This window comes from Carassius gibelio, chromosome A1 (genome assembly GCF_023724105.1).
Source record: "Carassius gibelio isolate Cgi1373 ecotype wild population from Czech Republic chromosome A1, carGib1.2-hapl.c, whole genome shotgun sequence".
Taxonomy (NCBI): Eukaryota; Metazoa; Chordata; class Actinopteri; order Cypriniformes; family Cyprinidae; genus Carassius; species Carassius gibelio.
This window is the reverse complement of record NC_068371.1, coordinates 23,517,858-23,543,670: the sequence shown is the minus strand read 5'-3', so window position 1 is coordinate 23,543,670 and position 25,813 is coordinate 23,517,858. Positions and strand designations below refer to the sequence as shown.

Sequence of the window (25,813 nt, the reverse complement as noted above, 5' to 3'; positions counted from 1 at the left end):
AATGAGAGTGAGTAGATCATAACATAATTTTCATTTCCCTTTCAGAAAATACTGAAGCTAGTCATTCCTGCTGAAATGGATATGTTTTTAAACTGCCTAAAGCATTGTAAAATGGGGAGAGAAAAATCACCCTAAAATTTGGAAAGCATTTTGAAAAAGTAAAACAGTTAGAAATAAGACCGACAACTTCATTAACATTTAACTTGGTTTACATTTAACCATTTATGTTTTGTCTCCTCTTTAAACCATCATGTTATGTTTGCTTTTACAGATATCTCTTTAAACCATCATGTTATGTTTTACAGATATATTTAGTAACTTCAGAAGAATTTTTGTTAGTTCAGAAGGACAGTTGTATGGTTTCAATACAGCAGAATAATAGCAGAAAGTACTACAGACAGCAACAAAAACATTCAAGGATCAGCTTTCATCTAAAATAGTGCTTTGTAAAGTCCAGATTCATGCTTTACATGCATTCATTCTAATCTAACTGTGATAAAGATTAGAGCTGTAGGCAGTTTGCACGACCCCAAAAAAAAAAATGCTTTTAATGTTTGATTGACAGTTACTTTTAGATGTTGTCACCTATTTTGTCCCTCTTCAATATGCCTTTAATGGGCAATCAGATCTCTTTAAAGTGATATAAAGTAATTATGAATATAATGTATAATATAAAGAGAGTCATAAGTAGTCATTCCCATTAAAATGGGATGCAAATAATCACTGGTGAGTCAGTATTGTGTCAAAACTTGAACGTTGAAACCAAAAGAACACTCTAAGCAACAAAGGGTAATAAAGAAAACAGCAGGAAATACTGTGAATTACTGCTGCAAATGCTAAATAACGACTTAAATGATTACACAAACAGTTATTCAGTCTTTTACTGTACATTACTGTACATAAGCAATTTGTTTTCTCTCATCTTTTTGCGATAAAAAAAATATTTTGTGGTTTAATATTATAAAACAACAAACCTTAAAACCTCAAAAGATAAATCATATTGATTTTGAAATAGACACTGTATACTAAATAACTATTTTTTAATGTATTTAAAAAAAATGTATAGATGCTCCTAAAAAGTCCAATCAGAACTTGTAATTGGTTTCAGTAGGTGATTCAAAGCACATCAGCTGCTTATCACTCAGATAGAATGTAGCCCTTGATAAAGGAAGTCATTAGTGAGTAGTCATCAATGTATATTACTTGTGATAACATGCATAGTATTCACTGGAACATAAGTTAACAACAGGCTCTCTGTGATAGCGGAATCATTTGTCTCGGCTTGATTTGGTTTCCGACTAACCCAAGCCTACAGATAAGATTGTATTGTCAATAAGGACTGTCCTTCCTAACTGTGGTTCAGTCCAAGTCTACAATCAAAACATAACATAGAACCACTTCATCTTTACTTTATCTTCTCTGATAATTAGATAATTCCTATTAGATACAGTGATCCATAATTTGATTTATTTCTTTATTTATCTATATATTTAACACCTTACTCTGTTAAAATTTATACAACTACAGCATAAAAGAATCAAATCACAATAACTGAAAATACACAACAAAAAGGGTGCAATGGAGAACCCCCCAAACTGACCCCAAAATGACTTTTTTTTTTGTCTTTTAAAGTGATACAGCTGCTAAATTATGAAATTCACATTTCGAATAATATGACAGCTTCTTATTCCAATTTTATTACAATAAATGTTTTGGCAGTTAGTAATAAATGTTTTATGATGTGACGCACTGCCTGTGGTTAACGTAACGCAGAAGACAGGTCTCTCGTTCTTGGAAAGACTGTTTGAATTGTGGATGTTGCATAACTCTTGCCAATATCTGTGTACTTGAAGGCAGAGTTAAGTAAAATGTAAAGGTTACCCCAGTTTGCCATTTTTAAAGCAGAGGGAAGAAATGTTGGTGGTAAATTTGTGCAGTCATAATGGTGTGAAAATAGGCTGGTGCATTAAATGAATTCATTTAATTATTCGACATTGTCACAATAATATGACAATGGACAATGGAATGGCTTCACCGAGCATTACACTGCTGCCACAGACTCAATAGAGTCATGTCATAAGAAGCCATGTGAAAACTATGAATGAAGGGTTTGCATTCTAAATTTAATGTGATGGGGATTAAAAAAGGGTTGTGTACCACAAAATAATGTAAAGAAAACATGGCTTTTGAGTTGTGCAAAAATGTACAGTGTAGTCTGATGAATGAGCAAATGACTCTTTCAATGAACCATTAAAATATATATATATATATGTATATATGTATATATATATATATATATATCGGTCTGATGACCAAATCCATCGAATCATTTAGAGCAGTTACTAAATCCACACCTGACTCACTTACAGATCTGTAAGTCATCACTTACAGATAAATGTCTCGAAATTGAGGTATGCAATGTTTGTGATCAATCAGTATCATTACTTATTGCTGGTTTCTAGGACAGCGGGTACAGTAGTTAATAATACACACACACACACACACACACACACACACACACACACACACACACAGATATCTTGTTCTTGATAACGAATGTGCAATACATTGAGAGGTTGGGAGGGGTTCAGAGATTGAGAGCTATTAAATGGCATAAAGGATAATATCCACTAGGTTTATAGTTTTGACATTTGAGAAGGTCTGGTTGGATGTATTTGCCAAAAGAAATAAATAAATAAATAAATCATTTTTGCATTCAATTTTAATCTAAGCCCCAATGACATCAAAACCCATATTTTGAAATTCTTATTTCCTGATAACGGTGTTGAAAGAAACTCCTGATCAAACATTAGCTGCATTCTGCTCCACATCTGAACAATCAAGTGCTTATTCATTATTATTCATTTTCACCTCTTTTATACAATGCTTTGTACACTTCCTGTTATTTTTCCAGAAACGATAGTAAATCTGTTTATATTCTATTTCAAATTAATGCTGTTATTTCGAACTTTCTGATCATCAAAGAATTCCTAAAAAAATAGCAGTTTTCACAAAAGAAAAAAATAATATTAAGCAGCAATATTTTCAACATTGATAATAGTAAGAAATATTTATTGAGCAGCATATTAGAATGATTTCTGATCATTTTGCTCAGTAGACTGGAGTAATGGCTTTTGAAAAATCACAATTTTAGATCGTTTTAAAATAGAAAACCTTTATTTAAAGTTGTAATAATATTCCACAATATTACTGCTTTTACTGTATTGTTGATCAATAAAATGCTGCTTTGGTGAGCATCAAATTTTTTATTTATTTATTTTTTTTTTTTTTACATTACCAACCACAAGCTTTTGATCAGTGGTGTACATCTGGGCCATATATCTAGACTGGGCTGTCCAATTATGCATATTTAAATTGAGAAATCCTAGTCCTTCTGATTAGTCCACAGCACAATTGTCAAGACTTTTTACAATGCTAAAAACATTGATACTTGGATTGGTAAAAACTGAACACAAAGGGATATATTTTGATTATTTGATTATACTCTATCAAGAGAAAGAACTTCATAAATACATATGGTATGTATATAATCTACTGTATACAGTAAATCCTGTAAATGAGAAAGACTGTTGGCCGAAACAATTGGGATCAGCTTTTAATAAAGAGGCATCGCAAGTCTATACTTGTTCCTCTCTGCCCTCCTACACCACAGTTTAACCCTAGTACACTTTGTTCTCAGCCTAAAGTAATATGATTCATTAATAAATGAACAGATCCATTTTTTTTAAAAGGGCAATAATACATTGTAACCAAGGTAATTATCATTGCCTTATTAGAAGGGTGCTGAGACAAAAAGTGCCGAACGGTTTTGTTAAAAGATCATTATAGTCTGAAACACAAAATGGCCAGACGGAGGGAAACATAATTGCATTGTTTAAAACTACCCATAAAAAAAAAATCACTTGATATATATGACTTGCTTCACAGACATAACATCGGAGTCTTTTCGTTCATTGACGTTTAAAGCTATCATAACAAGATCATAGCAGACCGTAACTGTCATGCTTGATGTTCTCACAAAGCACCTGAAACATCAGTGTGTCGATACTGTATCTGGCCCTTGTGCTTATGTCGTGTTTATATGCATCACGTTTCTCAGTCGCGTGTTTCATCTCTTGTAGGAATGAAGGGTTCGCCCTTTTCCTTTGCCCTATCAGATGCACACTCCAGCTTATCCTCAGCCAATTGGAAGAGCCGTTGAGCAATGTTAATGAGGTTACCGTGAACCTGGCCTCCGCTGTTAGCAAACAGACTTTTGCCATGTCATAAATGACTAATTGGCACTTTGTATGTCTTTTGTAAATCACTGAGGATGAAGACCAAGTTTTCTTTACAAAATTCCTTTAGATTGCTCACTTAGCCACCCACACAGTGGAAGCCTCTCATTGCATGCAGACTTTAGGAGCCCCACCCTGCTACAGCAGCCCAAAGATAGCAAGATCTTACCTGGAATCTGGTCCTCAAGTCATCTGTTTCATGCTCTATATCTTCTCACACTTGACAAGCACTCACTGATGGCTTGACATAAGAAGAATAGCAGAGGGGATAATAATTGATCAGTCGAAGGACTGTGCTTAGATGTGTCTTTCTGATAAGTATAACCAGGTCGTATATTTCTAAAACAAAAACAAAGAAGATATTTCATTTTATCCTGCTTGCAAAGTTATTTACTACAAAGAAATCGATCCTCTATTTTTTTTATAAATAAATGAATAAATAAGCATTTAGAAATATTATTCAAATCAAACTGTTTTCTATTGAAATATGTGTTAAAATGTATTTACTGTGATGGCAAAGCTGAATTTATGATAATATAGAAATTGTTCTTATATGTTGACTTGCTGCTCAAAAACATTTGTTATTATTATCACAGTTGAAACAGGTAGTGGCAACTGTTTTTATTTATTTATTTGTTTGTTTTATTATTAGTGATGAAGTTCAAAAGAAATATTGAAAACAATCTTACTGACTTCTGAATGGGATTTACGTACTGTATGTGTACGAACATATTATTTTAAAAGTAAATAAAAACGCTAAATAAAACTGTGAAACTATTTAAAAACATGGATTGTTTTTTTTAAGCATGAAATAAGAATATTTAGATTTTTAGATTTGATAAGTATTACATTCTAAAACATAAAACTTTGGAAAATGAACATTTTACAATTACATTAAATATCAAGTATTGACCTACAATTTATATGTAATATCAATCAATAACCGTTAAGATACTGTTAAGAAATTATGTGGATTATTATTATTATTATTATTATTATTATTATAATTATTATTTTTTTCAGTTGGAGGCAGCAAATCAGCTTCTTCAGCAGGCACAGCAGCCGCAGAACTACCTGATTGAGATCGTACGACAAAGAGACACTCGGATTCAAACACTGAAAGACCGTCTCACGCGATTTTAGGAGGAAGTAAGGTAAAGAGGAAGTAAATAATTATCACAGATTTATAGATGCATCCTGTTTTTGATACAAGAGCACCGTTTGAAATCTTTAAAAAGCTTTTATTTTGAAAGGATATAGGTGGAGTTGTCATAGAATCATTGCCATTGTTTTGTAACAATAGCCGCAACGGTCTCTGACTACTAATATGCATGTTCCAAGGTATGCATTTGTACTGGCTAAGTGAAGGTAGTAGGAAATAGCTGAAAAAATGTAAATACATTCCAACTCATTGAGGAGCAAAGGTAATGCACCTGCCAATAAAGGTCAGGCTCTATGCCCACCTGACAGCTTCATATTAGCAGTGCATGTGCGTGCATGCATGTATGGCTGGATGTTTTATTCTTGGCTCTGTCACATGTCAATGACAGATGTAATCCCTTACCTGTATATGCAAACTGTACAAGCAGGTTTTCTCCTGTATTGGTCTCTTTAGAGGTCATCTTGGGACTAATATGAAAAATATACAACTAACTCTCCTAAATATCAGCATCTATCAGTTTTATTAGAAGGCTACTTGTGGATGGGACGATTTTTCTTGAGTAAGGATAATTAGTGAACTTCACCTTTATATTGAAGTGATGAAGAGGTCAGTCTCAGTGAATGTTGCCTGTTCACTGCAAACAGGTGCCGTGCAGTCAGTGAAGCATATGCAATTCATTTATTGCTTGTTGATTTCACATTCGTTTTATTTGAAGTTTTATTTATTCAACTCTGTCAAGCCCTCCGGGTTGTGAGTTTGTTCACAGCTCAGTGTTAATTCTGTAGAAATGTTAGTACACAAAAAGAGAAATACCTTCAGCTCACTATGTTTGTCACCACTCATTACTCATGCCATACGTTTGACAAAGAGTTGCTCTGTTGAAATGCAGTTTTTGTCATGTGTGACCTTGAGTGCTGGGTTTCACACGAGGAGCAGCTGACTTTTAAACCCATGTATCTCTAAGAAAATTTGGGATTTTTTTTCTGACTGAAATAGTGTTTTCTTGTACAACATACTCTAGTAGTCTAAATATATATATATTTTTTTTGCAGCATAGACACATTATCCTAAAGTTGCTTACATGTATGCCACTGGTTTTAACCATAGACTGTATAGAAACATGGACGTAGTGTCCGTGACATCACCCGTAGACTTCTGAAGTGTGTTTTTGAAGCCTAAAGTGTGCAGAGCAGGGGGGCAGGGTTTCATAATTTTTTGAAGCACCCCTGGGCGCCGCCATTGGCTTGCGGACCCCCACCTGCTGTTAGAATTCCATTGACTCCCATTCATTTTTGCGTCACTTTGACAGCGAATAACTTTACATCTGAGGCGTTTAAAGACTCCATTTGGCCATTAAATTATTTCTAAAGAAACACGAAAATTTATAAAATGCCCCATTACCTTGTATCTTACGTTATGGTTCTGTAGAAGCAGTTTTCGTAAAAATAGGCTAACGATTGTGTCATAACCTGCGACTCTCTGTCGCAAGGTAGAGAAATTACCTATAAATTATTATTATGTTTTTTTTTCTGCTGTAAAGTTGGGCATTTTAACATGGGGAGTCTACGGGATTGACTCTCTTTTGCTTCCTTGTTGGCTTCACAAGAGAGACGTATAGTCACAAATCGCTTGGTAGATTAAATGGGTTGTCAAAATTTTAATGAATTTTGTTAATTTATTTAACAAATTACTACACAGATTTGTCAGAGTTCAAGATATCTTCTCTTAGACACTTCTTGTATAAATGTTCACAGTGCACTACGGAAAGAGAAGATTTCACTACAGGTGAAAAACAACATGGCTGCAGATTCGGAGAGACTCCTGAACCACAGAGAGGTAACTGCTGTATCAGCTGATGCAGGCGTGATGCAGTGCTGTGTAAAAAGACAGTATAAATCAGTCATTATGTCCCCACTGGATGCAACAAATGCCTCGTTCGTAATGGGTTTTATTGGTTTTGTCTCGTCATGCCGGGAGACAGCATCACAGTATGGTGACGAGCATAACATTTCCACCATTACACCAAACACAGCAACATAACGTCATATGACCCCTTTAAAAATAAAAATAAACAAATCCAAAATGTAATTCATCAATAATATGTTAAGCCTCTTCTGTTATACTATATTGATTAATTTACTTTTCCATATCACATAAAAATGGAGGAACAGGAGGAAGACAAGGTTTTTTTTTTTTTCCGTCTGACTGACTGACTGTTCTTGATCCAAACTAAAGATCATAGAAACCACTGTTTAACTTCATATTAAATTAGGATTAAAAATAAAAAAAAATCATTTTTTGATTAACAACCTCTTGTAACTCGCATAATGGGGCCACACTCAATTACCATTCAAAACCCTGACAGTGTAACATGTTGCAAATACAGTATAACATGTTTCTGAGAATTGTTCATTCAGAGTCAGTCTTTTGTCTGAGGAATGACCTTTACTCTGAAGAATTTCTTAACTATTTTTCATGAGTCATTTTTGTAAAGTTTCACATACATTTCCTTTCTTTTTTTTTTGTAATTAATTCTACATTTGATTTTAATTTGTAAAATGTAATGTATTTTACAATTAACGTTTTGTTCCGCTTTAATATTTTTGAAAGTGGACGTGGGTTCACTTGCATTTTAAAGTAGTTTCATGCTTATTTAGATTTTTTAAAAATTTTTTATTAATGAGTTAAATAATACAACTTCAAGTTACTCGCTTAAGAACTGCTTTTCTGAAGAATGTTATTATGCATTGTCGATAAAAGGTATTTACTCGTGACAGTAAGAGAGTAGTTCCCACAGACACAGAGTCTAGTTTAGGTGTGTCCTCTTTTATTGTCACTCAGTCACCCCGCCTGCCTTTCCAAATTACACTGCATACCTGCAGTTTACTCTCTAAACAAGTCATACCTTCATCGGGGAAAAAAACTCAAATTAGTCATCTGCAGCACTAGTAATTGATCAAGGGATGCTCCAGCGGTGTATGTTTAGGATGCTCTCAGATCAGCTCAGGTGCGACAACAGCTTTCCTTGAAGATTCTGAGATGCAGTAACTAGAATATCCACAGTCTCTCAGGTCAGCTGTTTCCCAAGCTCAAGTCATCAGATTCATAATAACCTTGCTGCTTGTGGTTGTTCACAGACAGCTAATACATTGCCTCAGGGGAACCAATGTGTAACTCCGAAATCTACTTGACCCATAGGTTCTGAATTTAGTGTTTGGAAGGACAATGTATGAAACAAGGAAAAAGTTAGTACACGGTATGAATTTTTATGAAAATATTATTTGGTTTCATATACTTATTTAGAAATAGAATTAACTTTCTATCAAATTTATGGAGTTTTCCTGTATCTACTAGGTACACTATACCTCCTCTGACGTTCTGAACTCTTGGGATATTAAGGGCAGGGTGGAACTGATTAAGCGCCGGTGCAATCTGGAGCTATTTTCAACCAAATACTGCTGGCACACACTGTGCCGACTTCACAACTTCCAGTGGCATGTTGGCAGAAAGCATGCAATCCTCACAGACAGCTGCTCCTCACTGGCGCTTTTTAGCATGCCAGCGCATATGGTCGCGCAGTGATAAATAGAAATATTGAATGACTCTTACGCATCGGGGTGATCTACATTCGCCGCTGATCTGGGAGGTCATGTGCTAGCTGGGGATATTTTACATTGCTGTCATGCATGTGAATATTAACTGTTCACACACACAAAAAAATGCTATTCAACTTTTTTTTTTAGGTTTTTGTTTTGACGCCAAAGTGTCAAAACAAAGTTCCTTTCAGCAGGTTTCTGTACATTTTTGTAGCAACGTTCCCGTTGCATAATATGGAATGTCTGTCCCCTTCTTAGTTTTATTTTAAAACCTAAATGGTTTTGTTGAGGCTAAGTATGTGTATGTGTATTTTTTTATTTTTTTTTTGTGCAGTATTCTGTAGCTCTTAAAGGATCTTCTATATCTGTCACCAGCTTTTCTTTTTGAAAACCTTTTTGGCATCTGTGATTTTTATCAGCATGCTGGAACACAAGAATGAACAGCAACTGATCTGATATCAAACTGTCCTTTTCTATAAACATTTTTAATTTATTCACACAAGACAAGTTAAAACATTTATTTTTTATCCAGCCGCATATTACTGATTGGATGTAGATGAGACAAGACTGTGGTTGAACACATGAATCATAAACATAGATTTACTCACTAATAAATACGGAGATGTCAGATATTATTATTATTATTATTATTATTATTATTATTATTATATTCTTACAGTAAAACACCAATTAGTCAGTATTTATATTTACCTGTTCTCTCTATCTTTCTTTCTTTATTTCTAATAAGTATTAAGAAACATTTTTTTGTTGTTTGTTTTATTTATGTATTTGTTTGTTTTATTCGTTTTTTATAAAAATGAAGAAAAACATTGAAAGACATATTGCAGTTTCACTGTTTTCAAGCAATTCTAGATCCTCTGCACCACATTGTTTAAAATATATTTTAGATAGTTAAGTTTCCTCAGTGACCGTGACGTGTAAACCTCTATCTGTTCTCAGAGCTGTATTACACTGATGACTTCAGAGTAATAAAAGAAACCTGTAGTGTTTGAGGGTGTTTCCTTCAATTGATTCAGATAGTATTTACACTAAAGCAGGGTTGTGTGCTTTGCAGAAGTACTCTCAGGGTACCCCTCATACTGTGAGCGTGATTTCACAAGTACAACATGTTCCTGGATCAACATTCTTGTTGATCCTGGAACAACATTCCAATCAACCAATCAGAATTGATATATAACTTTTCAGGAAATATCTGTTTTAGGCTTACAATCAGGGTTAGGTGCTTCTTAATCAGCTATCATTTCCCACTGATTTCAGAAATTAATTATGGTTATGGATAGGTTTAGGGGTAGGGATTGGGTTAAGTCTATATTTTTGGACATTAATGCTGAAAAGATATTGATCCAGCCAGGAACATGTCTTGCTTGGCAAAATCACGGCGACCTGTACTGGAGAGGTTATGAAGATACGCCTCCAATTAGCATTAAACCTTTGAATTAAGTGTTTACATGAACCCCCAAGTTTCTGTAATGTTTTTTGTATATGTGGTGGATGGAAGTGAGAAAAAGAGAACAAGAAGGCATACAAGAAAGAACAATGTCGGCAAAAAACAATTGCACACAAAAGAATAGTTCACCTGAAAAGTGAAACTTCTGTCATTTATTTATTTATTCACACTTGTCTCTCGTGTGTGTTTATATATATATATATATATATATATATATATATATATAATATATATAAAAGCAAATAACAGAGTTTGAAATGGCATGTGTTTGTATGGATGTTATGGAATGTTGACATCCTGCATCAGGACACATGAGATGTTTGTGTATGCAGTTTAAGTCTTAATTGTCCTTCCTAAGGGCAGATCACTGCTGGCAAAACAAGACTGTAGTCAAAGCACCACAGAAGCTGCAGTTTCTATTTTACATATTGTGAAGGGAGACAAACTAACAATAGAATGAAGCTCTTTAACTTTCAGACTACCACTGATTTTCTTCTTACTCTGCTGCAGGAACTGTCTGTGATGAAGCAAGTCCTGATTAGCACGCGCTCACAGCAGCACGGTGGGCCTCTGTCTGTATCTGTATCCCTTCGTGAGCTTGAGACTGACGGTACCAGTACAGCAGTTCATACACAAAACTTTAAAGAGTACAGACAAGGAGCAATGCAACTATGGTCCCAAACACACAGTGTTCGTAAGTTTTGCTTGGACAGAACCTTTCAAACAGTCATTTATCTTCTCTATACAACAGGGAAACATTTTAAAGATTTTTTGAACTGCAAATTTTTTTTATATATATTTTTTTCTTTCTATTTGGGCTGCTTGTGGCTAGACTCACATTAACTTTTATAGAACCAAAGTCCAAAGAAATGGTCAAAGATATTTAACAATGTTTTTTTTTTTCTTTTCTTTTTCTTTTAACAGACCAATAAAGAAGTTCCAGAATGTTACAGAAAAGACGAACGGAAAACTAAATAGACTTGTTCAACTTGTTTAATACTTCTGGGATGCTATTGCATGCAACCAAAGATGAAAGTTTTTTAAAGACCTATTACATAACTAGTTCCACTGGTTTGATGTGTACTAATGAAAAATGTGAACCTCAAACTATGAATATAAATATGAATGGTAATAAACCATTCAAACATTTTGTTTTTAAAGTAAGGTTCTAAAGTAAGGTAAGGCTAGCAACACGTAGCTATACAGTATCTGAAAATAAGCATTTTTAATATTTGCCCCCGTAAAAATAGCTCAATATCTGTATCTATAATTTGATGATAATGATTCACAAGATGTGAGACACGCTGTTGGTAAAAATAGAGAAGCACGCTTATTTGTGTCATCTTAATGTTACGCGCCACAGGCTCGAATGGCCAACAAGAACAGCGGTAGCAGTGAGCTGCGTTTTATTGATTCATTTCATTGATTCAGTCCGCTTGAGATTGATATTTTTGTTTGCCTTATTGTGTTATTTTTAAATGTGAAGTTATGGTGAACGTTTATTTTATATAGGGATCATTTACCGTTTGTAAATGAGCCTTATTGTACGCTACAGCTTTGGAAACAGTAAATGTAGGATGTCCTGACAGACACATCTTTAAAAACTTGGTAGTGTCTGAACCTCATTATTAGGGATGAGAATCCTAAGGGATTTAAGGACTCCGGTTCTTTAACGGCTCCAGTAACTTTCGTTTTAATGCTTTTGAGGAATAAATATTTGAAGGGGAAAATATCTGATTGCATTGACTGCTCTTGGCAGTCGGTTGCCACATGATGAGATCTCAGATGAGATTTCAGATTAACAAAATCTCAAAACATAAATGTTTTTAATAGAATTTGGCAATCAAACAAGTGTAGTCCTAAATGTGAAATGTGCACACACTTACTCTGATTATAGCAAATGTCATAATGAGGAGCCTAATGAAGTAGACTGCAGCATAACATTATTTGCGTTCTGGAAGGGAGTAACCGATCCAGTAAGAGATTCATGATTGGCTTCGATTCATTAAAGGCACCGGCTCATAAGAGTCGGGAATCGGACAACCCTGACCACTCTGAATGTTGTTGGTTCACTTAAAAGAACCGACTCATAAGAGCCGTTTGTTCGGGTATCCGACTACCCTGAAAAAGATCCGGTTTTACGACTTGTTATTGACTATTTCATTCTCTGCTGTAGCTATTTTTTTGTTCTAACATACTTTTGCTGTAGCTATAATATAAAATAAACAATGTTTTATCATTAAATGCCCATTGAATTAACCGATAAACACAATTAATTTATGTTTATAGTGATTTTATGCTGCACTGCTGTCATTATTAAAATTATTTAAGTGCTAAATTAAATACGTAAAGGGGTGGGCAGATTTAACTCTCTGTTTTGACGGGTTCCAGTAACAGCAGTAGTAAAGGTAAAGCCGTCTCACTTTCTCAGTCTCTGTCAGGCCCCGCCCTTTCAGCGATTATACATATATCCCGGAGCTCCAGGAACGGAGTGAAGCGAAACGGGACATTACTACTGAAAGCGCGCGCACATACACGCACAGTTGTCATTCCATGCACCATACACTCACCTCCCGTTCCTCAACGTCTATCAAAACACATCCTGCGGACCCTCTCTCCGTCACATCCACGGCTTTATGGCCGCTACGCTTCTTACGATGAGCGCTGCGCTCGCACCGGGACAAGATGACTTTCTCTCGCTCCTCAAACCCTCACTATCCGACGGCTTTCAGGAGGACTCCTCTCTGTTTTCCTTTGAAGCCAAGAATCCCGACACGGAAAGGGGCTTATCACACGACTATTCTCAGGTAATTGGTTAATCAGTTATTTGAATGGTGCTTGGCTTTTTTGTTTTGATCATGTTAGGACTGTATCACTGGATGAATTAAAGATCAAATGCATCCCTTCGCGTGAAAGGTGGGCCGTCGTGGATGATGCGGCAGCGTGCACGCCTGCAGTCCCATCAGCATCATGCCCCATCAGATGCGTTAACAAAGCCATGTGCAATTCTTTAATTTAAGCAACTTTAAATATCAGAAATAAAGCAAAATCTAATTCAAAGAATAGTTAAAATAAACTTGTATTGTGTTTCTAAATTACTGTTACCCAACAATTATCACCTTCCCATTTGAAATAAACGGACAAAAGTGTTCAATTCAGGACAGTTCTACTTTGCTTGTTGCCATTAGAACGTGTTTCAGTGTGTTAGTTAATTCTGTGTGCAAATTATGTTGTTACTAACAAACAATATCCGCTTGTGTTTTATAACAAATAATCGCTAATTTCCATAACCGTATTTATTTATTTATAAAATGCTTTCATTTACACCAGGTCAGACAGTGTTTAATAAAATAAATACGAAATTAAAGATGATAAATTAAATAATTGTATTCATAATCTGCTATTTTTAATGGTTGTATTACCAAAGAAGGTTATTATTTGAGTTTTTTTTTTTTTTTATTAGAAATTCAAAGTTAATCTATGCAAATTGTGTTCACTTGTTCAGTGCTTATCCCTTTTTCTCCAAATACATAGGTTACAATAAATAATCAAACAAACAAATGACATTACCACATAGGCCTAGTTATTAAACTGTCACACGTAGCGTAATATAATGAATCATCTTCACTGTTGTAAATTTTAAGTAGACCACAGCGTCCTCAAAATGAAGAATCACTCGTCCATTTCAAAAGGGTTTGGTGATGTTTTGGGGATTTCCCCGTGGCTCAACGCAATGGAGAGTCTGGCCTGCGGCTGGTGCTGGGGCTGGGTCGGACTCGTGTCTGTTGCTTGCAGTTGGTTTCTTGGCTACCGTCAACAACTGCCTCCCCCTCCGCACCCACGCGCGCTGCTCTCGAGCTCCGAGCTGAAACTTCCCAGCAACGCCGAGCCTCAAACTGAAAACTTGTGAAAGAGATACATGTCCGGCGAACAGCTGGAAGATCTAAATCCAGAAATAGCGACGTGTAGCAGCCGCGTAAAGAGCACTTAAAGAGCTCTGGCATTTCGAGTGTTTATGTATGCATGTACTGTATGTGTGAGAGTGTTTTCATTTCCATTGATGTTTATTCCACTATTGACTCTATAGATGTTACTCTCAGGAAGTAATGAATGAGTCTTGATTTACTATTTTCTGCTGATTACGGTTTTATGATAATTGGGTGGAAATTTGGAAAGGCTGCTGAGCAATCTCTCAGCACGCTTTCCACCTGTCAGCAAGTCTGTTTTGAGCTCGTGGTATGAGCGCTGTTTTACAGTCGAAGGCGGAATGTAGCAGAGACATATCGAAGAAGACTTGATAAATGCTTTACCTCTGACTGCTCCATAGAGCAACACAACCGATTCATGTTCTCAATATAGACAAGCTCGCAGGTCAGACGTTAAAACGTAAAGTTCTGATTTTTAGCTTTTATATATTAGCTTTGCAGGTAAAATATCTACCCTTTTTTTTTTTGTAAAAAAAAAAGACATAGTATTTCATTGAGACATAGTAGTGCTGATACACTGCAAACATAATACATTCAGTGACAGCAAATGAGAGCATAAATGGTATGCAACATTTACTGAAAATGCACAATTGCCAAATATCAGCCATTTACTCACCTGTCCTTGCCTGTCCATATAATACTAAAAACTTTAAATTTCTGTCTTTTTATTATTATTATTATTTTCAAGGTTAATTGTTTTATTACCATTATTATAGTCCAAAGTGTCCTTATTTGAAGAGAAAACCAAAGAAATATCTCCTAATTACTCAGCCTGGCCGATAAATCGGTTTATTGCTAGATGTATATGATAGATTAAATTTATCTGCTCCACCATGCTTATTCATATGAGGAATAATTAGTTATTTTATATATGTATGTATGTATGTGTTATATGTTTGTATTTATGTTGTAAATATAATTCATGTTGTAAGATGATTTAAGCATCTGCTGTGATCAGTAGTCCATATATTTTTATTCCGAGCCAAGTTATCTTAGCTGAGTAGCAGGCATGTTGGTCATTGTTGTAGCAGTAAGTGAATATTTGTATTCTAGCAAGCTTTTCAGAAATGTTATGTATACTGTGTTTGTGCTCGGCCGACACAAGCAGTCTCAGGAGATCCTGGCAGCTTTTATGACAGAAGCAGCGTGTGCAATATTCTAGCAGTTATTATTCTGAAATCTGTTTATCTCGTTTGCCTTTAATGGCCTTTACAACTGCATTTACAATTTTATGCCTCTCTCTTTTGCTCTCTAGGCTAAACAGGAGATGGATAAATATCTGTCTCCACAATCTGTGGCTCTCCCTGACCCAAAGAAATCAAGACGAGAGAACATCTCTGTAATGGACCAGTTTTTCAGGGATGAACACGGGTCCCCCTTCAGCATCAACATGAATGTCTTCCTCCCCGACATTGCTTATCTAAGAACGGGAATGTGCCGGCCAGCGCGGCCTTCAGTCCCCAGCCAGGTCAAAACTGAACCTGTATCAGCGCCTTTCTCTCATCCCGAGTGTCCGGTGAGCTCGACTGGCCCCGCTCCATCCACGCTGCCCGATTTCACCAGCATCTTTAACTCGAATTCCACTTCGGGTTCTGAAATCAATCCCATGGACGATAACTCTGGGGTCTTTGTCAAGCAGGAGATGCAAGGCTTTGACATCCCACAGGATGGGCCGCTCTTCCAGCTCCTCAACTCAGAGCTGGACATCCCCCATCAAGCCGATTCACACTCCCACCCTCACGCTCACTCTGTGTCCTCACAGATGCCTACTTTCCATGACCTGCACTTAGCGACCCAACAGACTGCTTCAAAGGCGTACTGTGGCATGCCCGCCACCGGTTACCCTCTCGGCCTGGGCCACTTTGTGCATCCTCAGGGTCAGGCTCAGTCGCAGCTCAAAATGCCCTATCTTCCCCCCTCGCCTCCCACTTCAGAACCGGGCAGTCCTGACATACAGAAGGAACTGCTTCACAATCTGACACCACCACCATCTTACGCCGCCACTATCGCCTCCAAAATGGCTGTCCATGCTCCCAGTCACCCAACACCCACCTCGACACGAGCCCTCGCGACCACTGGGTCCATGCCTGTTCGTTACAACAGACGAACAAACCCAGACCTTGAGAAAAGACGGATACACCACTGTGATTTTGCAGGTACAAACTGTTTTTTTTTTTTACAATTGAACTGGAATCAAATATAAAAATAGATCTATAGCCAAATTTACACAATGCTGTTGTATTTTCTGAAGCACTATGTTGCTTTCGACTGCACTTTCCTACTCAAAACCTTGAATTCACTGTTAAATAATTCAGAGATGGCCAAAGCCTTTTAACAAGCGCTCAAGATGAACGCCAAAGAGTTGACGTCAGGCTGATTGTTATTGAATCCTGTTGCATCAAATTGACTGGGCAAATTATAAAACAGACAAGCCTCACAGTGCCATTAATAGTGCATTTACGCTAAGAAGCTCCATGTCTGAAGCGACGAGCTTCGCAATTAAAAACCCATCACTGCTTTACTTCACTGAGTGGGGTTTTACAGATAACGACATGAGATGGGCTTTAAATTCCTAATTGGAAAAGAAAGCTTGCTGAAACCAAATAACAGGATGCTCTTATTTGTGAATGTGGCAACGAGTGAACCAACCGATTTTGTGTTGGTGACTAAAAAGAATGAATCGCTCTCTTATCCTACTGTTAATGCATCAAACATTACAATGGCATTTTTTTGTTTTGTTTTCATATTTATAACTGAAACATGTAATAATTGTATTATTATTTTAATAATTCATATTTTTTATCAAAAGCCTTCCAGCTTTTCTTTATCTGTCAAAGGACTAAACATATCTTCTCATGCTGTTTGTGTATCAAGCATAATAATCACATATTATGTCTATTTAATCACTTATTATTTATTTTTGATTATTTTAATATGTTTGTAATTATAAAAACTCCCTAATCATCGGGAAGAAGGAGGCGGGAACCGGCGCACAATCAAAAACGTTTTAATATTCAAAATTAAACACAAAACAGCGCGTCAGCCCCTCACAGCGACTGACGCGCGCAAACATAAAACAATGTCCCAGGCCTGGTCCTCTCTCGTCCTTCACGGTCGTCACTCCAGTTTTATATCCTTCCATCTCCTACGTGGGACTCGATACTGGCGGTGGGGCGCAGGTGTAGCTCATCTCCAATCACTACACCCAGCCTCACTCCTCGTTCCCACGCCTCTCGGCCCCGCCCCACTCGCCACATACCCCCATCGCCCCTCGCAGGCCGGGGGGTACCCTCGAGACTGCGCTCTACTCCCCCCCCCCCTCCCTCCGGGGGGGGGCCGCTCACGGGGACCTGCAGGAACCTGGGGGTTGGACAGACGAGGCGAGAGAAAAGGAGATGGAAGGAGGAGCGACAAGGACGAGAGAGGGGAGAGAGGAAAAAAAAAAAAAATTCCGGTTCCCAGACGCACTGCTGCTCGGCCCTTCACCGGCTGGGTGATCTCCTCCGCGGTGCCCGGCGGTGGCACTGGACGGCCCTCGGCGGACGGCACGACACTCCTCCGCCGCCCGGTGGACGGCGACGGCTCCTCCGATTTTGGGCAGCGGCAGGAGTCCCCTGTTCCCTGCCCCTCTGGATTCCGTCACGGAGGCGGCAGGCTCCGGCCCCCTGGCGAACGGCGCCGACTCCTCCGCTCCCTCACGGCCGGCAGCCGCCCCTCCATATCGTGGGCGGCCGGGAGTGAGCTCGCCCGTCCCCGGCAACTCGCTCCAGCCCACCGCCTCGAGCGTCCATGACGGCACATACCTCGCCTGCTCGAGGGCACCGCGGATTCACCACAGCGGCGAGGGATCTTCAGCAGCGCGTCCCTCCTTCTCCCGGGCTTCGGCACCACTGTAATTATAAAAACTCCCTAATCATCGGGAAGAAGGAGGCGGGAACCGGCGCACAATCAAAAACGTTTTTATATTCAAAATTAAACACAAAACAGCGCGTCAGCCCCTCACGGCGACTGACGCGCGCAAACATAAAACAATGTCCCAGGCCTGGTCCTCTCTCGTCCTTCACGGTCGTCACTCCAGTTTTATATCCTTCCATCTCCTACGTGGGACTCGATACTGGCGGTGGGGCGCAGGTGTAGCTCATCTCCAATCACTACACCCGGCCTCACTCCTCGTTCCCACGCCTCTCGGCCCCGCCCCACTCGCCACAATGTTTTTATCCGTAACCTCTTGGCATATTTTTTATCTCTCAAATGATGAAACACTCATACTGTCATGTGTCAAGCATACCAATTGCATAGTTTTTAATATATATATATATACTCTGCATACCAATTGCATAGTTTTTATTTAAGTTTTTTTTAAGCATACCAATTGCATAGTTTTTAATATATATATATATATATATATATATATATATATATATATATATATACTCTGCATAAAGCAGAGTTGCATTTTTAATAACAGTGGCCTTTAAAAATTTGAACAGTAGCCTCCAAAGTTTTTTTTTTTCTCTTAAAAGATTAAACACTCTTGTCTTGTTGTTTATGCATCAAACATAGTAATTGCGTAGATTTTTTTTATTACTTACAATGTATATTTCAATATTGTTTTCATAAGTTATATATTTTGTCAATAGCCTCCCACATTGTTTACCTCTCAAAAAATTAAAACACTTTAATTTTTTTTTTCAATAGCCTTGTTAAACAATATCCAAAAGGACTAAAATACTCTCTTGTCATATTGTTTATGCATTAAATATAATATTTGCATTTTTGGTACTTTACATTTCTACTTTAAATATTTAATCATTAGTAATTATTCTACACATTTTCAACAGCTTTCAAAATTTCTGAACACACAATTGCTTACTGTTGTGAATAACAAAAGCTGTTCTCTTATTTTAGGTTGTAAGAAAGTTTATACCAAGTCGTCCCACCTGAAAGCTCACTTGAGGACACACACTGGTAAGAGTTCCCCAATTAAAAACGGTTTTATTTATGCTGGATAAAGCTGGCCTCCTCTTTTGGCACTTTTACGGTCATGTTGCTGGGCAGAAGTGCGTTGTTGGCATGCCACATGCGTTCATTCTTGCATGCTGCCTGAAAGCTAGCCTACGTCGCTTCCTAATGTGAGATTGCACCAAAACCAGGTCCAAATACATCAGCAGCAACAGCCGTTTCTACTTCCTTTTTTCAATATCAATTTATAATATCCAGTATTAAAATGACCTCTAGGCAACATTTGAAATTATCCGTAGAAAAATATTGTTCGGTGTCGAACTCTCTCATATAAAAATATATTTGGAGATATTAGTTTAGTGTCTTGATGGAAGTAAACAGAAGAGCAGACCTCATTTGAGCCAGAGGAGGGAATAGTAATACATTCCAGAATGTGGCCTTTGGTTTGGGAACTGAATATACCGATGAAGTACTGTACTTATCAGGCCATTTTCATTTTCAAGATATAGATTTATATTTCATGTCACCAATTCCTGAGTCTAATTACAGGCTCATACTGGTTGTACAGCACTATTATGATAAGAGAACAACACCCACTCTTTTCTGGAAGACTTGACACGGCATGATTTAGTCTTTCGACAGTGTTGCTGTTTTCGATTAAACTGCCTGTTAGGTGAGATTTACACTGCTCAGCTGCTAGTTTCAAATTCATAATGACATTTAGTTTGTAAACAGTTCATAAGAAGGATTTATTTTTGCTCCTAGAGCACAGGGTGGGTCAGTTTAATGATGCCAACATTTTTTTGTACCCAAGATGTATTTTTTTTTACACCTGTTAACTGTTACCTCCACATTTTGAGTAAATAAATTATTATACATGTTGAAAGTTTTGGACCACAGACTTAAGTTTGGGCCTTTTTAATGTAATGCATCCTTGCTGAATACAAATTTTAATTCCTTTAAAAAAAAAATCAATTTTTTCAAAATTTTTGAAAAGTATAATCTCTTATTTTGCAATATAATATCATAAACCATCTCCAACCACTATCATTTTAGCCTGAACAGGTATGATTAATAAACAGATAAACGTCACCTCTATTTTATTTAAATAAGAGAAACCACACCATGTCCAGATAACCTATGAAGATAAAACCCAATCCAACCAGTCCTTGGGGAGAAGAGTGAGGCCTCGAGCAGACAACACATGGGATGAGCTTTCCAAACAAGTCATTACAGGACTCCTGTTCAGGGCTCTCCTCACAAACGTTAAAGCTCAAGACACGCACATGTTCTGACGTTGAGCTAGTTAATTGTTTTTGAGCACCACACCTACTGCATAAACTACAGTTGAAACAGCTTGACTTGCAGTATTACTCCTTATAGTTTTTCAGCAATAGCCCTATTGCTAAGATAAATGATAACATTGGTATAAAGTTTTCGGGTTTGTTTGTACTGATATTTCAGATAATTGAATTAATCAAAGCACTTATTGTTCACAATGCCCAAAAAAAGTTTTTGCGTTTAATGACACTTCCCTAAAAATGAACATTCTGTCATCCCTTAAAGGGATAGTTCACCCCAAAATGAAACATTTTATTCTCATTGACTCACCCTCAAGTTTTTTTTCAATATCCTTCCTAATTTCTAGTTTTGAGTTTTACCTACAGACAACATTGTGATTTTAATGCATGTGTTGATATGACAGTCACACCAACTTGATTTTGGGAGGAAAAAATAACATATCGTTTAAAAAAAAATGCTCTAAACCCGAGTTCTAGAAAGCAAAACACTGTGCTGCTATTTATGGCCGAATATAAGTTTAGTCTTGTCGGTCTCCACAAACATACCAAAATACTGAAATACTTTAATCTTAGAGATTGAGTTGAGTGAAGTTAATGTATATGTTTGTTATGGTTACTACAGCGATGACAGAGAAACCTACCCAAACAGATTACTCATTTGGCAATGCTAACATATTCGTGAACAGAAACCGGTTTTTTATCCATGAGCAATGGTTTCTTCCGTGTTGTGTTGGTGTGTCTAACCAAACGTGGTGTCCATTGTGTCTGTGTTCAGGTGAGAAGCCGTATAGGTGCACGTGGGAGGGCTGCGACTGGCGGTTTGCTCGTTCCGATGAGCTGACGCGTCACTTCAGGAAGCACACGGGAGCCAAACCCTTCCAGTGCGCTGTGTGCAGCCGCAGCTTCTCTCGCTCCGATCATCTCGCCCTGCACATGAAGAGACATCAGAATTAGACACAAAGACACACATCCTTGTTATTATTATGCACTTGAAGTGATGACAGAACGACTTGTTTCTTTCTCTACACCGCGACGAACCTTATAATGCTTAGGGTAATCATCTTTCTCTGACCTGTCGAGAGCATCGAGCTGTGGACTGTAAACTTTAGATATTATCACGAAATCCTGTTTCTTGTTGTTCGGTACCCTTTTCCTCTTTCTTTAGAATGTATAGATCAAATTTCCGTTAGGACCCTCATCTCATTTTGATATTCTCTTTAAGCTGTTTTGTACATGAGACCCGGCTCTCATCGTCTAATTGGAAGAAGAAATGTTTTTTTTAAACATAACGAAATGAACTGTTAAATACACAGGATTCATTCTTGTACATCTGTAGAGCACTGAGACTAACTAACTCCCATTTGTACTTGGCACTTGAATTAGACTGGAAAAGATGAATATCTGAATATATATATCACTGGAATAGTTCCTGCTCATGCTGGGGTTTCAGGTACACCGCCTATACTGCGATTCCCTCTTTTTAGTTACTGAAGTATTTATAGCTTTGGATGATAATGTGCTGCTACTGAACAGCATTTATTTCATGAATTATTAAACAGTGGTATAGAAAAGCAATGAGAAGTTGGAAAAGGGCTTTAGACAGCTGTGTGATTTGTACTGTCCCCTTTATACACACCGAAGCACGCCGGCTGAACATTTGTTTTCCTACTGTCATTGATGCATAAGCTCATATGAATGTACGAGACCACAGTGACTGTTCTTTTGAACGCTTCTCATCTTAAAGTGCCTTTTCATATTTGTTTTTATCAGCAGCACATGCTTAAACTTTTTGTTCATAAAAAGATCAAAAGAAAATTCAGCAGGTTACAGTTTTTTCACTATTACCGCATTAATTCGGCTTCGTTTAAGAGAGGGTTATCGCATCAACTGGTTCTTTCTTGTAAAATCGATGTATTTATTGCATTGGCTTTGTGAAGTGGAATTTGACAAGTTTTGTGTAATTGAAATGCCTTAATGTAAATACTATGACATTTTAATGTAAATATTATTTAGATTTATTTTTTTGCTCTATTCTTTTTTTTTTCTTTTTTTTGAAAAAAAAAAGATCATATTGCTTTTGTTTTTGGATTTTTCTTTTTTTTCACTTAAACTTATTTTGTAGATTCTGAAATTATATTTCTAAATTGGTTGTCCTCTTGACAATATGTTTTTTGCCTACTGATTGATATGAAACCTAATAAAATCAACTTTATAATTTTTAATGCATTTTACAAACTTCTCTCGCACATTGTTTTGTCTGTGTTCAATTTCTACTGAATGACAAAGCTATAATAATGTGTGTTCAGATTAAAATATGTAGATTAACCATTAATCTGCCTCCCTGAAAGCAGTTAAACTACATTTCTATTGTTTACGTTGACGTATGCCTAGTGGTTTCTGTTCACTCACTATAAAGTATTTGACCAATTTCTATTTGTTGATGTCTCTAAGGTCCAAGAAAAGTAATACTACAAAGGAGAAAAGATAAAACTATCTTCAAAGCAGAAAGTTAAGTTTCAAAGATCACTTGGACCTACGCCAAAAAGTTTGAATGTCTCTTATCTGATGGTTGACATCGTAAAGAAACAATTTCCACAACTCAAACAAACCCTAAAGCTCTGAAAAAGAAAATTAATGGGAATTCCTTTTTTATGTCAACATAAGTCAAGAATGAGAGTAATGTGAGCACAATGCCTCAATATCATTTTTTATTGTCCAGTGCAACCCATTTATAATTTTACATCCTGCCCCCTAAAACAATAAGTAAATGAAGTGATAGTTCACCCAAACAATGACAATTTGGTAATCATTGACTCACCCTCATGTTGTTCCAATCCTGTTGGACCTCAAAAGATATTTTGTAAAATGTGGGACGGAATGGAAGTCAATGGTGACCAAAACAGTTTGGATTCAAACATCCTTTAAAATGCCTTTGATATTTTATCATATAATTTGATATACTGGTGATGTTCAAATATTATAAAATAATATTAGTGACCCATAAAAAAAATGTAAGTGTTGATTCAGCACCTTAACTTTAATTTGATAGTAGAAATTGGACTTCTAATTCAAAAAGATGTATCATTTTAATATGTACTGTTACAGTTTAAAAGCCAGAGTGTGACTCATGTTCAAGACAGATCTCTAAATCATCACAAACTCCAGTTTACAGCCTTTAAAAATCAATCTTATCGCTTCTGGAACAGATGATTTTATTTCCCTGCTCACATAGATCCCAAACAGAGCCCACTGTGACAACTGAAAACATCTTATCAATCATACTGAACCTGGAATCAGTGTGATGCCCCTTCATACTTTTATCTGATTCTCAACTAGTGTGTGAATGTTATGTTCAGAATCTCAGGCCCTGAAACTTTCAGCACGTATGTACGCTTGGTGAATGCACTGTTTGCTTTAAGAGGCATCACTGGTTTCTTGGTGTGCAACTGAATTACAAGCTGAGAGCAAAGAAACAATAAAGCTTTTGATATGAGATCAGGAAACACCACAAAGGAAAATAAATGCTTTCATTGCTTTTAAAGAGAAGGGGAATTTCTCCCTTTTCTACATATGTTCTTAGTTTGATTCCTCAGCCCCTGGACATAATGAACTTCAGATGTCAAAGACAGGCAAACAATGGAAGCTCCACTGGACCCAATCAGGAGGTTGGTTCTTCAAGGTTCCTCTTGAGAATTGTTACTCCTACAAGTCTCCTTCTCTCCTACACTCTTTCTTCATCTCCTACCTCCCCCTTTCCGTAGCATTGCTTCACGGAGGTTTTAAACCTCCAGGGTGAACATTATTTCTCTAATGAATATGGGGCCCCTAGTTTTTTTCTTCACCTTCAGCCCTCAAAACATCATAAACTGCACTTTCTCATAACCTGTCCCAGCCAGATTAATACAAATGAGCCTTTCTTTGCTCTAAACAAACAAACAGCTGGATCGTTTTAATGGAAATTATTTAAAAGCAAGCCCCCCCCCCCACACACACACAATTAATCTTGTGTATATAAGATGACTGTACATTCCTAAAAACCGCTGACGTTGTTATTTAACATGTTTGTAGTATCAGTGTCATTGATTGGACAAATGCAGTACTTGACCTGTTTACAGAACAGCTCAAGCATTGCACGTCCTAATATTACATAGAAGACTATTATGTTTCTCCTGAATGAACTTCGAAAGGCTTATGATTGGTTGGCTGTTCCTAAGCATAGACATAACCCTCTAACACCAAATCCTGAAACTAAATCATGAGTGTGAAACGCATCTGGAGTTGAAAGTGGAGTTTAGAATGATGATAACCCATGGTTAAATGCAGTGTGAAAATATTCCTTAACAGTAATAAAATGATGTCAGCCAAAATGTATTTTGACACTTTTGTGACAAATCAAATAGAAAAAAACTCAAAGACTCAGCCTAGATAGCACACGTATATCTGCAAGATGTCTGTTAAAGATTGCTTCATCTGGAAAGCATCTGCTGTGTAAAAATCTGATCTTTCATCATGAACATCTTTCAGATGTTCGTTTTACACACATTCTAAGACATCTTCTAAATGTCTCTTTGACATCTGATATGAAACGTCCTATAGAGATATTGCAGATGAGCAAACACTTGAAAAATAGGTCTTGCAGATGTAAATCCAGACATCAAATAGACATCTCCATGATGTACTTTGTTATCAGGGACTCATCTCAATAAACAAAACAAAAAAAGAAAACCTTTGTGACTTTTATGGCCAATAGTATAGCTTTAAAATGAGTCAATCAGACAAAATATGTTTTAAATAAACACAAAATGTAGTTTTGTGGCTGATAAGATTTAGTTCTGTTAAAATTTTCTTAAATCACTCGCCTTTGACAGAGCTGGTGCATAAAAAAGTGCATTTTGGATCTACAGCACACAGTCTTTTCATGAAACCATTATAGGTCATGTAACTGTCAGGTTGAATTACATCAAAAACATTACATTTCCCATTCCTCCAACTTGAACTTAAATATGAAGTTTTATTGTTTAACTTACAAGTGTATCCCTA

The 25,813-nt window shown here is 36.9% G+C and overlaps 1 protein-coding gene and 1 pseudogene across 1 annotated transcript; both read left to right on the top strand.

The window, feature by feature from the left end:
* Positions 1–11,857, top strand: part of LOC128021237 (progesterone-induced-blocking factor 1-like) — a 28,173-nt pseudogene extending 16,316 nt beyond the window's left edge.
* A 1,006-nt stretch (positions 11,858–12,863) lies between these two features.
* On the top strand, positions 12,864–22,999 carry LOC128016048 (Krueppel-like factor 5). Its single transcript, XM_052600371.1, has 4 exons — positions 12,864–13,331; positions 15,766–16,666; positions 19,419–19,478; positions 21,549–22,999. Exons 1-4 carry the CDS (start codon positions 13,161–13,163, stop codon positions 21,725–21,727), a joined length of 1,311 nt encoding a protein of 436 aa, XP_052456331.1. The 5' UTR covers positions 12,864–13,160; the 3' UTR covers positions 21,728–22,999.
* The last annotated feature ends 2,814 nt before the right edge of the window (positions 23,000–25,813 follow it).

Excerpts from the sequence above, each read along its gene's own strand:
- LOC128016048 (XM_052600371.1), top strand. The coding sequence starts at position 13,161 with ATGGCCGCTACGCTTCTTACGATGAGCGCTGCGCTCGCACCGGGACAA. Across the intron at positions 13,332-15,765 it reads TATCACACGACTATTCTCAG|GCTAAACAGGAGATGGATAA; the intron begins GTAATTGGTTAA and ends TTTGCTCTCTAG. Across the intron at positions 19,479-21,548 it reads TCACTTGAGGACACACACTG|GTGAGAAGCCGTATAGGTGC; the intron begins GTAAGAGTTCCC and ends GTCTGTGTTCAG.